Source organism: Cololabis saira, chromosome 13, assembly GCF_033807715.1.
Source record: "Cololabis saira isolate AMF1-May2022 chromosome 13, fColSai1.1, whole genome shotgun sequence".
NCBI lineage: Eukaryota > Metazoa > Chordata > Actinopteri > Beloniformes > Belonidae > Cololabis > Cololabis saira.
The window spans coordinates 27,289,242-27,303,674 of record NC_084599.1 but is presented as its reverse complement, the minus strand read 5'-3'; the positions used below and the strand labels follow the sequence as shown (position 1 = coordinate 27,303,674).

The window sequence follows — 14,433 nt, the reverse complement described above, 5'->3', positions numbered from 1 at the left end:
CAAAACAATAAGGTTACTAAATAAATGGATGCCTTCTCCCAAATCAGGATGTGAGGAAGTGATGTTTATTCATACCCACTACAGTCATCTCAGTGAGATTGTGTCTGAAGCAGATGAGCCAACACTGAGTCGTGGAGAGAAGAAAAAAAGGTTTGTAGAGTTGTAGGCTTTTCTGAAACCGAAACAAAATGTTTAATAAGTATTTGATTCAGACTTTGGCGTTACTGGATTTTACTTAGTTTTTTTTACAGCCTTTAAAACTTTTATAGTCTTACAGAAGTGCAGAGCATTTCTTACAAGTGTCTCATCTTAATCGCCTCTGATTTTCTTTTTCAGAATAAAAAACAAGCTCTGTACTCTAAAAATACGTTGAGCAGTAAAATTTAAATAGAGCAACCCATTATGATTTAACCCTGTTGTTAGTCTTGATTGAATTTTGTCTGTCTTAACAGCATTCTTCCAGGTCAGCTAACTTCTGCTGTCATATCAGCCAGCGTCCGAGATACTTCAAAGGCTCAAACCATCCCTGTGGCTGTCCAGTACACCCTCTCTTCTTCAAACACGGTACAGTCCGTCGTTCAAGGCGACCTCACTCACCGTGAATATCTAGGCCATGATGGGAATTATATATGGCTGTATAATGAATGCATCTTTAACAAAAAGATACATTCATTTCAGTTTTGATTTCAGTCTTGAAGCTGCAACGTGAAAAAGGACATATTTTTGGGAGTAGATGTTAAGTTTATCAAAGGGAAGCAATTCTTATTGTTCCCACCACCCGAAAACTGGAGAGAAAAGTAAAGTAAAAAGTAAAAAAGAGGCAAAAATGGAAATGATCCAAAACATTTTAATTCCATTTAATTGCCTTTTACCATCCAGTGAAAATATAGCTTATCAAAGTTTGAGGAAGTAGTTGATATGAAGTGAATGACTGGCTTTTGAGTCTGAATCTTCGTTGTTGGAGAAATGGATAGAGCTAGAGAGCGCTGTAATTTTGACATGGGCCTCATCATTGTTGGCAAGGATCTGCGGGCAGAACCCAGCATCAGGGAACATGTTAGGATGTGGGAAGCATGCTGGTGTCTAGCATCTCCAACTGGCAAAATATATGTCTGGAAGATCTCTTATTGTCTTTGTGTTGTGGTTTCGGATTCCTAAAGGCACTTCCAAAAACCATGGTCTCTACATGATCACTATTACATATTAAGCAGAAGAAGTCATGATATTTCTTGTATCAGGCATGTTACTTGTCACGTTACTTGTCGACTGAGAATGGAAACTGATGCAAACTTGTGATTCTGTTTCCAGGTGGAGTATTCCCAAAAAGTAACTCCTGTTTGTGCCTTTTGGAACTTTAGCCTGATGTAAGTAAGCATTCAAAAATGGTTTCCTCCACCTAAGGCATATGTTAACTGTTTCATGTTGTAAAGCCTATTGTTGTACATTTCCACCAAATATAATAAGCCAAGGCAAGTTTATTTGCAAAGAAAAAAAAACATTTTATATAAAAATGCATTAAAAAAGTGTTTAAAAGTAGAATTAAAGACAGACAGTTAAAAATAATAAAACAAATGACATGCAAATAAAGGTTCTAGTGCAAAGTGGTAAATTACGGAAATGCAGCAGTTAATAATACATTTTTCAAACTCAACTAAGTTTTCAACAGCCGTGATGCATTCTAGGAATTTTTCCACAGGTGAGGAGCATAAAAGCTGAACACTGCTTCACAGTTTTTGATTCTAACTCTAACTGGGTACAGAAAATAGGCGTGACCTTGATGACCTGAGGGTTGTGGTCGGTTTATAATGAACCTAGAGCTCAGACATGTAGATGTAGACCTGTCAGAGGTTTATAAACTGACAGCAAGATTTTAAAATCTATTCTGTGACGGACAAGAAGCCCCTGTAAAGATCTAAGAACTGGAGTTATATGGTCCACTCTCTTGGTCTTAGTGAGGACTCAGGCAGCAGCGTTCTGAACTAACTACAGCTGTTTGATGGATATTTTTAAGGGAGAGCCATGAGAACAGCGTTACAGTAGTCCAGTCTACTGAAGATAAAAGCATGGACAAGTGTTTCTAAGTCCTGCTGAGACCTCAGTTCTTTAATCCTCGTTATGTTCTTAGGTGATAATAGGCTGACTTCACTGCTGTCTTAATGTGGCTGTTGAGATCCAGGTCTGACAAGCCAGAACTCCCAGATTTCTGGCTTGGCTGTTGTGGCTTGGGGAAGTCCACATGCTATTTTTGTTTGAATAGTTACATAAGGACACAAAATAGTCTCTGTCCTTTAAATAGGACTCAAACCAGGTAAGTGCTTTGTCCCACCCAGTTCTTCAACCAGTCTATCAAGATGTCAGGACTGAAATGTTGCCACTATCCGTATTGAAGCGTACTGTATGTCATCAAGGACCTTTACTAGAGCTATCTTAGTGCTGTGGTGTGGCCAGAAACCGGACTGGAAGACAAAATACAAAGATCAATGTTCCACATTTGCTGTTACATCATTTTGATAAGTTTATGCAGTGTTGGAATATTTATTTCCATTCTGACTTGTATTACCTTTTCACAAAGAGCATTTCTTAATGAAGGGAGTCAGACCAAGGAGTAAAGTCTTCTCCTGCAAATCACAAAGATTGTCTGTGAGATTGAGGTTTTCTGGTGGCCAGTCCATGTGTAAAAATTATGTCATACGCTATCTAAACCTCTCTTGTATGATTTGAGCCTGATGAACCCTGGTATAAATCTTGGATTCATCAGGCGGATGATCAGGCTTGTGAAATCCTTCACGAAAGCAACGAAATTAAAAAAAGAAATATATTGATAGAAAAAAAAAATAGATGGTCATTTGCTATATTCAGGTGGTCTGCTGACTTAATTTTCGTGGCCATGCAACATTGTTGATCTTACTGAGTGAACCTGAAGCAACACCTGACCATGACACTGCTCCCACAGGTTTGCACAGTGGGCACTAGGCACTATGGGTGCATCACTCCATCTGCTGCTGTACTTACCTGATGCATCCATCCCCCTAGAATAAGATCAGTTTGCACTTGTCACACCACACAACCTTTTTGTTCCAGAGGCCAATCTTTATGCTATCTAGGCTCACAGATGAGAGCTCTTCATCAGGCGACACAGTTAAGTTTGAAAACCTAGGATATTTTTTGTAGGGCACATGTGAAAATGCTCTTTCGCTATTTAACATCAAAGTCAGTTTTACTTTAGATTTTTTTTTTGCAGTGAGTCAGTGAGTATAAAGGGCCTATATATATATATATATATATATATATATATATATATATATATATATATATATATATATCATATGAGTGTTGATATCCTCAGATTAGCGCATGTGAAACTTTACTCGTTTGGACCAAACCAATCAGTGTGTGTTTGTATCTGTGTTTTTGTATCACATAGGCATACTCATATGAGTAGCTGGTCCAGTGATGGGTGCACCGTGATCCTTGCCAGTTCTCATTTCACATCCTGTCAGTGTAACCACACCACCAACTTCGCAGTTCTGATGAATTACCTGGAGTCAAAGGTAACTCAGGTTGCTTTGTGGTGCACTTGGATAACTCTCCCGTGTGGTTGCAAGAGGAGAACTGTATAATGCAGCGGCTTCTTTTCTTCTTCTTTTGTTTTACTTTAATAATTATATGTAATAAACGTGATCGCTTATGGAAATAATGGTAGTCTTTCTAAAGAAAAGGGGGAGGGTCCCCTTTATGGATCTAAATTCTAGATCTAAAGTTTAGGTTGTATCCTCGTAATATTTACAGTTGCAGTCAGATAGGATTTGTTGTAGACTTCATCAGCCAACATGTGACACTCCCACTGTGTCTATATCACTGATGAATGTATTGATAGAACTTTCCTCTCACAGAAGTATGAAAATGTAAAATATTTCAACTCTAAAAGAATAACCAATCAATCTCAAGCGTAGCATTTTTAAAATATTTAGTTGTCCTTTTAAAGGACAGAGTGAGTCACTTTCTTGGAAAGGTCATTAGCCTAAAATTGATTTTGAATATTGTAAATACGGTTGCATATTGACCGCTAAACAAGACAATGTATTCTTTCCCTCCCATCATCACCCTTCTCCTCTGTTCCAGTGGAGTCCCGAAGACGAGCGTATTCTGAGCAAGCTCACGTTCATCGGCTCTGGAGCATCTCTGTGTGCCCTGGTGGTGACTTTGATGTTGTTCACTGTGCTTGAGTGAGTAGCTGATTTTTCTTTTCTGTTTACCTCTGTGGACAAACTGCACATTTGTTTGGAACGACAAACACAATTATACATTAGCATCAGTTGTTAATGGTGTGTCCACATTGGGTTCTTTCAGATAAACTGAACTCGGTCCTGTTAAAGTGGACCAAAAAAGTAAACCAACAGAAAAGGTCTTTCGACTTATCGCTTCTTTTTCTGGTCCCTTTCAGTGAGAAAACCCCCTTTAAACCCTCTCAGACCTGATATTAGCTACATGTGTTAAGTGGCTGCTAACTGAGGAGATGCAGATCTCTTAGCTGATAGACAGTAACTGTGTGGAGATGGTATCTGCTGGGGAAGTGCTAATCAAATTCCAAAAAAGGTTGAATGCTGCATATAATGTAAAGAAATAAAGAATGGAATGATTTGCAAATTGCAAAAACATGTATTTCATTCCCTATAAACATATCAACAATGGTTGTTTGGATTTTGATGGCAGCAATATGTCTTAAAGGGGCACAGGGGCAGCAAAATGCTGGGAAAGTAATTGGTGCAAATCAAAATCAACTAGAAGAGCATTTTACAATAAGTTTTTTCTTCTTTTATGTGAATCTTTACATTGAGGAAACGTGTCATAAACTAACATAACCTTTCTTTAACCTTTTTTTTAAGCAAAAACGAACAGTAATAAAAGAAATACCATTAAAAATAGTCATGCTGAATAGTACTGGAGTAGAAAACCAAAAAAAGATCACAAGCAATGTAAAGACCAATACTTTCAAGGACGTAGGATCTGTTATCGGGGGGGTTGACTGGAAGTCCAGAAATGGCTAAGAAGCAACGATAGCTCAAAAGAAACACTAATTGAGTTAACTGGCAACAAGTCAGTAACATGAGAGGGTATAAAAGGAGTATTTCATAGAGGCAGAGCCTCTCAGATGTAAAGATAGGCAGAGGTTCACCAATCTGGAACAATTTCAGGAAAACGTTTCTCAACATGAAATTGCAAAGACTTTGAATCTTTTGGTGACATCATACACTGTAGATTGTGGGATCTTCAGAGAATCAGGAGCAGTCTCCTCCTGACACACACAATACCAAAGGACAATACCAAAGATCAAAACTAAATGCTCATGGTCTTCGGGCCCTCCACTACATTGACAAACAGGCCTGATTCTCAACTGGAGGTCACTAAATAGGCTTGGGAACACTTCCAGAGATCACTATCTGTAAACACAGTTCATGCAATCCATAAATGCAGTTTATGGCTCGACGAGGCAAAGAAGAAGCCAGAGGGACCATCCAGCTTGTTTTCAGAGCTTTGTTCAAAAGTCTGCATCCCTGATGGTATGGGGTTGCATTAGTGCCTATGGCGTGGGCAGCTTACACATCTGGAAAGGCAACATCGATGCTGAAAAGTACATAGAGGTTTTAGAGCAACATATGCTTCAATCCAGATGTCTCGTTCAGGGAAGGCCTTACATGTCAGCAAGACAATGCTAAACCACATACTATATCCATCACAACAGCATGCCTTCTTCAGAGAAGAGTCCAGATGCTGAATGGACCTGCCTGCAGTCCAGACCCGTCACCAATAGAAAACATTTGGAGCATCATGAAGCAACAAATATGGCACGAAGGCTCAGGACTGTTGAGCAGCTAGAAATCCTGCATTAGACAAAAATGGGACAACATTCTTCTCCTAGTTGATAAAAGAAAACAGAATGCTACACAATAGTAAACATTGTCCTTTACAACCTTTTTGAGATGTGCTGCTGCCATCAAATTCTAAGGAAGCTAATATTTTCCAATAAATGTTAAAAAGTCTCAGTTGCAACATCTGATATGTGGGAATAAAATTTTATGAGCTTTGCAAATCATTGCATTGTGTTTTTAATCACACTTTTGTTGGGAAATGTGTTGTATGTAATCTTCACTTGAGTTGATAACTGTGCTGTTATGGTAGTATACTTAAACCCTCTCAAGTTTAGATACTACTCAGAGCTGTATCATATAGAAAAATGCTGCTTTTTTGCATCCCCACTTTGTGTTACTCAACCCTTGTCTGCTTGGCACACCAATATGAACAGCATGGTGTGAGAAAACTGAGTCTGAGGACCTCTGTTGTACCTGACCCCCTGGTGCTCTCACTCACTTTTACAGGCATGTCTGAATAAAGCCGTAGGAAACATTAAGGTTGACTGAATGCCATCAATTTACAGACTGATGAAGCCAATATTGCTGTAAAACATTATAATGCTGTATCTTAGTTTTTATAAATGGTAATAGAGAAACATCAACCGGACACTACGGAGTAACTTACAAGACGTATAACTGTTTCTCTGGTGTTTCTAAGGCTTCAGTCAGTATTGACTTCTGCTAATTCAGTAATTACTGTGGTTCACATGTGAGTCCACTCTGAGGGTTTATGGTTGAATGCTGCAGCTGTTAATTAACATTATGGTCGCTGAGGGGTCGCAGTCGGCACTAGAGAAGCTGCCCTGACGATTTATGACTGTATTAAAAACAGGGAGTGCAGCAAGGCATTTCACATATGCTTGTGTATGATGTACATTTTAAACACACACATGACCAAAGCCAAAGCACAAGTGCATAAACCCAAACACACTCTTTCACATTGTGAAAATCTAGCAGGTCTAAAGCTGTAATACAGTAAGACTGGTAAACAGACACCATCAAGAGGTAATGAAATCTGCTTCACTTGATTTTCCTCCCGACCATACGTCAGTGCTGCGTATTGTCTATGCGGTAGTCACTCGGTACACGACTGATAAATGACCGCAGGAGCGAGCAGTTGACAGTTTGTTGCACATTCTGTCCTTTGATGGATGCTTTACAACATAGCTGTTTCAGAGCCAAATATATTGATTGGCAGTTGAATGATACTGTGTAATATAATGTTTTTTGTATATATATATATATATATATATATATATATATATATATATATATATATATATATATTAGGGCTGGGCGATATGGACCAAAAGTCATATCTCGATATTTTCTAGCTAAATGGCGATACTCGATATATATCTCGATATTTTTTCTGTGCCATAATTGGGGTTTCCCCCAAGGCATTATAGCATAGCATCTCTGTGAGCTTCATTTTTTTCTGAGGCAAACCCTTAAAAAACAGTCAGTTTTAATACAAAGCCTCGTGCCAAATGTCACACAGGTACCTTTATTAACAGAGGTCTTCACAATATCAACATGTATAAAACAAATGAAATAAAAATAAACTGCCTACATATATAGAATAAAAATGCTTCTTGAATAAAATAAAACAAATATCCCTTTCCTGCATAACAATTAAATTAAAATACACTGTGCAATTAATACAATGTAGACTGTAACAGGCAGACTTTTCCACTGAGGTTGACAGTTGTGCAAATAACAAAACATTTGTGCAAATCTCAAATAAAACATTCAAGTCAATTTGTCACAAAATAAGCTATATCAAAATCATTAAAAAAAAAAAAATGTAAAAAAAAAAATATATATATATATATATATATATTTTTTAAATCGATATAAACGATATTGTCTCGTACCATATCGTGTTTGAAAATATATCGATATATATTAAAATCTCGATATATCGCCCAGCCCTAAAATACATATATATATATATATATATATATATATATATATATATATATATATGTGTGTGTGTGTATATGTAGTTATTTGAAAGCAAATCAAAATTTGGTCACATTTATATTAATGTTAATGGTCTTTAACTTGGTCAAAGTTAAAATCTTTCATGTATCAGAGTATTCTTTGCCCAACTGCCTCCGGGCTCCCTTTCATTTAGTCCCTGCAGCATGCTGAAGGCAGCAGGACAGACGTATTCACTCTGCACTTACTGGTTGCTCTAGAGTCTAGACCAACGGTAGGCAATCCTGGTCCTCGAGTGCCGCTGTCTTGCATGTTTTACATGCGTCCCTGCTTCATCACACCCTGATACAAGCGACTGTGTCATTAACAGAGCTGTGCAGACCTTGATGACAAGCTGATGATCACCTTGAATTAAAATCAGGTGTGCTGATGCAAGGAGACATTTAAAACATGCAGGACAGTCACACGACTACTACCACTACTACTAATCTGCCCATGGCAGCTTCATGTCTTTTTTACTCTTTAGTACGCGGCCTATACGCTGCTTTGATGATATTCACCTCAGACGTGTATGGTGTTGTTTTATATTGCTATATCACTATATCACTATATCACACCTAGTAATTTTGCAATTGCACATTTTTACACAGCAGCACCAAAATGCTCAATTGGCAAATTTCAACATACAGTATGTTGTTAACAAATTCACAGTCTTTAATTATGTTTATATAGTATTGCAAAGCAGAATACCTCTTTATTCGCATACATTTTCAGGGAAGACTTTTGTTCATTAGAACCCATCTTCAGTTTGAATCCTGTAAATCGTGTTTTAAATTACATAAACTTTCTTCCTCTGCCTCTACAAGAATTGGGTTAAGTGTCTAATCTTCTTTTGCAGGGAGATTACATGTATATGTGTTTTTGTCTTTTTAATTGTGATGCATGAATTTACATAGTCACTTGTCAATACTTATTTTTCAGTTCAATAATACTTTATTAATCCCTAAAGGGAAATTACATATTGCAGTAACTGTTAGTCAATAGATGAGTCTCTTTCAAGAGTCATTGTAAATGATTATAGCTGTGGGCAGGAGGGATCTCCTGTGGTGGTTCGTATTGTAGTGGAGCTGAGGCCTTTTGACTGAATGTCACATCAATGTGATGTGAAGAGGATGTCCAGTCGTGTACATTGTGTTTGACATTTTGTAAAGCATCCTTCTTTGCCCAATCAGCTCGAGGCTTCTAAACACTGTATCTGAGTCCTTTTTGACCAGGTAGAAACTTTGCTCGCTCTGATGCTGCTACAGACAACCAGGAACAATACAAATTGTCTTTTTTTCTTGTCCTCTCTTTTTTTGCTTTTGCAAATATGGTTTGCTTTTTTATTTATGTATTTCATTTTTTTTTTCTTTGCTCCACATTGCCATTCCCTCCTGTAATCTCAGGTCCTCCACCATTCACCTTACTGTCCCTTGCTGCCTATTCACTTTGACCCTGCCGACTGCTTAAGCACTGGTCTTATTTTTATATAATTTCTCTATTGCTTTTTTAGTTTATTATTTTTTATGTGAGATGACCTTGGGTGTAGAGAGGCACTATTAAATTAAATGTATTATTATTATTATCATTATCATTATTATTATTATTATTATTATTATTATTATTATTATTATTATTATTATTATTATTATTATTGTTATTATTATTATTATTATTATTATTTTTTTCTGCTCTAGGTTAAAAACTGTATTTTCTTTTTCAAATATAAATTTGAATATGATTTTGTCCTGATTTTTTTTTTAATTCTCTTCTGAAGAGTATTTTTCTCTACATGTGATATAAACAGACAATATTCTAACAATATCATGACCCCTAAGCAATACTCTTGCACTATCCCAATTGCATTTTTCTGTTTTTGCATCCATAGCATCCCTAAATCAGACAGGACATCCATCCATAAGAATCTGTTCATAGCTCTGATCTGCGCCCAGGTGATTCTGCTCTGCAGCGGCTCAGCAATTCACAACAAGGTACTGTACATGCAGACGTTAAGCACATCTGTTTTCACTTACCAGTGTAAATTATCTGATGCCACCCCAGGAGACGGACAGACAGGGAACAAAGGTCAATGATCAGTAATGATTAGACGTGCCTCCTTGTGTCTGTCTTTGTGAATTAACTGCTAATGATGGTGTGTTCACTAAGTTTTGTCAAGCCTTGCCTGGAAAAATAACCGATTTATTTTATCACATAGCATGGGATGTCGCATAAATGACCATAGCTGTTGTATTCATATGTGGTATCTTGGTGGTCACTCAGTGGCCTTTAGTTAACTTGACCAGATGCCCTTTGACCGCACAATCTGATCAGGCTTTACCTCTGTGGGTAGAGAAAGTAATCAATCTGTTATTTCAGAACTAAACAAGGTATTTCTGTATAAGGATTGAGCCGATCAAGCACTTTTAACAACCAATTTGTTTGGAAGGCATTCATATTTTATGTTTGTATTGTGTATATAAACTATATTTGCCAACATAAAAACATTCTCCGCTTGAAGCTGAAAAATAAACCAACTCATTACAGGCCAACCAATATTACTTATATTTTATTTTTGACACCCATCTTATGTTCAAGTGCTTTAGAGTAAGTACGGTATGTATACATGTTTTTAATTTCCAAGTAATATGTACATAATTTATTCTACTGTTGTTATGACATCAATCAATCAATCAATCAATCAATCAATCAAATTTTATTTATATAGCACCTTTCGTCCAGGTACATGAAATACAAGGTGCTTTGACATTTTGATTGAAAAATAAGCATAATAAACAAATAAAAACTGGGAGACCAAAAAGATAAAAACTGGGAGACCAATGCACCCTGACATACAATATAAAATATATAAAATTTATAAAAAGATAAAGGTTCAAGGATTAAGGCTAAAAAAAAAAAAAAAAAAAATCAGTCCACAACAATAAAAATAATAAAAACATTATAAGAGATAGATAAATAAATAAAACAGATACCTTTAAAAAATTTTAAACGGAATAAAACTAATGTTACTCCACAGTTTAGCTTTTTGAGAAATTGAGAAATGTAACTCCTGTTATTGTCTCTGTTTTTGAAGGTGGCGTGTACGCTTGTAGCAGCGCTGCTCCATCTCTTCTTTATGGCAGCCTTTAGCTGGATGCTGGTGGAGGGTCTTTTGCTCTGGAGCAAGGTGGTAGCTGTCAACTTGAATGAGGATCATCATATGAAGTATTACTATCTCATCGGCTGGGGTATGATGGGTCGCAGAGGCCAAATCATTCTTGTCGCATGTTGCTGTCTCAGTTTTGGGAGACAGATATTTTGTAAAACATGTTGAAATCATGTGTCTGTGAAGGCACTAGATGGGCCAGAAACACTGCTTATTTTTGCTTATTTGTTATTATTTTGAACCCTCCATTGTTTGCCCTCAAAATATCAATGTTCTTGTTACTTTTTTCCTTTTCTCCAACTAGGTCTACCAATACTGATAGTCACCATCACACTTGCTTCTGCCTCAGGCAACTACTCAGCAGATGGCTATTGTTGGCTCACTGTTGAAAACGGTGTAATCTGGGGTTTTGCAGGTCCTGTAATCTTCATCATCATGGTCAGTAAATTCATTCATACTTAAGTCATCTACACATTTCAACTAGTTTCCCACTTTAACAGTTATACATTTGCTGTTCTGGACTGTGTGAAGTAGGTTTTGTGAGAGTAAGTGATAGTACTAAAATAAAGGTAGCACTCTGTATTAATGTTTTATAACATTTATGTGTAGCAGTTCGTTCATGCATGTATTGCTGTTAGGTTCCTCTTTGCTTTTCCCCCACCCTCTTTTGACATATTACAATCAGAGATTTGTCAGCCTGCAATTCTCTTGTTCCCTTTTCTTTTTCCAGCTTCCTTTCCAGTTTATGTCAATTCTAATAAGCTCCCTGTTAGCCTGCCTGTCAATTGGCTGTAGCCACTTCATATACCCTAACCCTACTGTCTTTTTTAAAAATTATTTTATTTTTCTCAGGTGAATATGTTGGTTCTCACCAGGGTGGTAATCATCACCATCTCAACGGCAAAGAGAAGGTCCATCATGTTGGCACTGGGCACCAGTCCTGTTGAGCAAGCCTATGATCAGTTCAGGTAGTGACCACTAGGAGGCACCATTTCTCCTTTTGTAAAAATGTACTTGCTCAACTCAGTGGCCTTGAGACATACAAATCCCAGTCGCAGGGTAATCTTGTGTTGCAGTTTTTCTTATCAGACAAGTTGTTTGAGTTGACTGCAGTAGTGATATTTATTTTTTAAGTGCTGTAAGCATTGTAATTACTTATTATGATCTTGTTTTAGTGTCACAAGAAGGTTCAGAACAAAGCATATATTTTAATTTAGTTTAGTTAAATTTTATTTGAACTTGCTTCACTTCATTTATGATACTGTCAATAACAGAAGCAGGGCCTGCTGCTGCTGTTGTTTGTGTTTTTGTTATTATTGGTGGTGGTGTAAGTTTATTGTGTTTTTCAAATTTTTTTCAACAATTGACGAATTATAAATATATGTATTCTTAATCTTCTTTGTTAATACTTGTTGTTGTACTTAATGAGCGTATATATATGTGTGTATATATATATATAGTCTAGCATTTGTAGCTCTGTTTAATATTGTGAATCCAAGTACTACAATTTTGTTCGATTTGTTCCATCTTGCACTTGATTTTTTGTATGGAAATTATATTTTCATATTATCACAAGGTGCTTCTCATTGCTGTTATTCTCTTTAGCTTGAATTGATTTGCTCTGTATAAGCAGAATAGTGTGCTGCATGTGGTCAAGTAGTTGTCTCTTCAACAAGTTTCAGTATCATCCGATTAATGAAAATAGTGTTGTCCGATATGTTTTTTTTTTTCTTCTAATTTTTTCTTTCTAATTTCATCTTCTTTTTAACATTTAATTTCTTGAGCCCACTGAGGGACACAGTAAAAGCTCTATGAGAGTTTTCAAAGGAAGCCTTGAACCATTTGGCACCCCTGGGTAGCAGCCATCTCGGAAACTCAAACACATTCCTCCGCTGAGTAAACTAGGACTCGTTGCACGCCATGTCACACGCACACAAACACACAGACAGCTGTTGCGGTTTGGCGGTCACCTGAGAGGGAAGCTAATTCCACTCTAAACAGAATTAAGCTGGATGGAAGGTGGGAAGTTGTCACCCTGTGAGCCTTCCTGCCCACATAGATTTGTATATGGAACAACCACTGAGCCAGAGTTGCTTAGTTATATCCAGAAAGAACTGAAAATTTAAGAAATATAGAACTGAGCTCCAAATGATCAGAGAGGCTGAAGTGATTTGGGGGAAAAAAAGTTAATACTTAAAATTAATTTGGTTTGCTGTACAGCTGTTCCTAAACATCAGTATTTATATTTGGCTTAATATAGATTGTGCAAAACTTTATAGACCTAAGGTCGTTTTTAAAAAAAATATGCTGCCAAAAAAAGGACTTTTACTCATCTTAAAGTGAATGATCCATTATCAATTCATAAAAATCCCAAGACCGATCTTTTGATACATGCTTTTTCCTCTGCATGCGTTGAGCTTTATTCCCATTAGTCTCACTTGTGAATGTAAGACTTTGGTTCTGCTTTCATATCCAAGAAAGACTTGCATTGTAAATGAAATATTCCCAACTCAATCAATATTGAATTGAACTGGGAGTCGAATCAAACTGTAAGTCAGACTTGAATCCAGTTGGGAAATCTGTGGCGATATCCATTCCTAATCAGGTCTGCCAGTCAAATAGTTCAGTGTTTTTGCTCTTGTGTATCTAACTGCCAAAATCTGTCCATATCTGTTGATATTTTTTAAATTTATTTTGCTCTTGTGATCTCAGGGCAGCAATGAAAGCAGTGTTGGTGCTGCTGCCAATTCTTGGATTGACGTGGTTATGTGGAGTTCTGGTTCCTTTCTCCATCGTCATGGCCTACATCTTTATCCTCCTCAATTCCCTACAGGTACACACACACACACACACACACCCGCACACACGCTCACAGGTACGCCAACTCTGCAGTTGTTACTATGACTAATCTTGGTAGAACAAAAAAGATCAAACTAACTGCATGTCCCAAGACTATAAACACAAGCACAGTGGTAATACGACATCCTCACATTAATAGAAAGACAAAATCCATGCAAAAATCAATAATAATAATTAAAAATAAAGGAACAATTGTAAAATCTGGGGATGTCATCACCACTTAAATGGCAAGATGGACACAGCTTGTAATTAGTGATTCCTCGTATAACAGTGACTAACACTAGGAAAACAAAATAAATATCTAACATGTACATTGTAAATAATTACTAATACACTTTTACTATTGGCAGAGTCTTAAAAAGTGCCATCTCATTAGAAAGAATAATAAACAAAGTGTGTCACAGTTGACACAAGTGAGCAGCAAGTAGCCTGTAAACTGTTTTGTCCATCAGTGAGAAACAGAGAGGTTTTCTATTATAGATTGTAATTTTGCTATTCTCATATAGTGAGGACGCA

General features: G+C 36.8%; 1 protein-coding gene across 2 annotated transcripts in view; it reads left to right on the top strand.

The window, feature by feature from the left end:
• LOC133458514 (adhesion G-protein coupled receptor D2) overlaps positions 1-14,433 on the top strand; it is a 102,262-nt gene that overhangs the window by 10,038 nt on the left and 77,791 nt on the right. For both annotated transcript variants that reach the window (XM_061738488.1, XM_061738487.1), the window contains exons 11-20: positions 48-150; positions 453-564; positions 1,309-1,364; positions 3,425-3,551; positions 4,123-4,226; positions 9,784-9,886; positions 10,987-11,140; positions 11,363-11,496; positions 11,911-12,026; positions 13,771-13,891. In XM_061738488.1, coding sequence (XP_061594472.1) covers positions 48-150; positions 453-564; positions 1,309-1,364; positions 3,425-3,551; positions 4,123-4,226; positions 9,784-9,886; positions 10,987-11,140; positions 11,363-11,496; positions 11,911-12,026; positions 13,771-13,891 — 1,130 coding nt within the window. The remainder of the gene's footprint in view (positions 1-47; positions 151-452; positions 565-1,308; positions 1,365-3,424; positions 3,552-4,122; positions 4,227-9,783; positions 9,887-10,986; positions 11,141-11,362; positions 11,497-11,910; positions 12,027-13,770; positions 13,892-14,433) is intronic.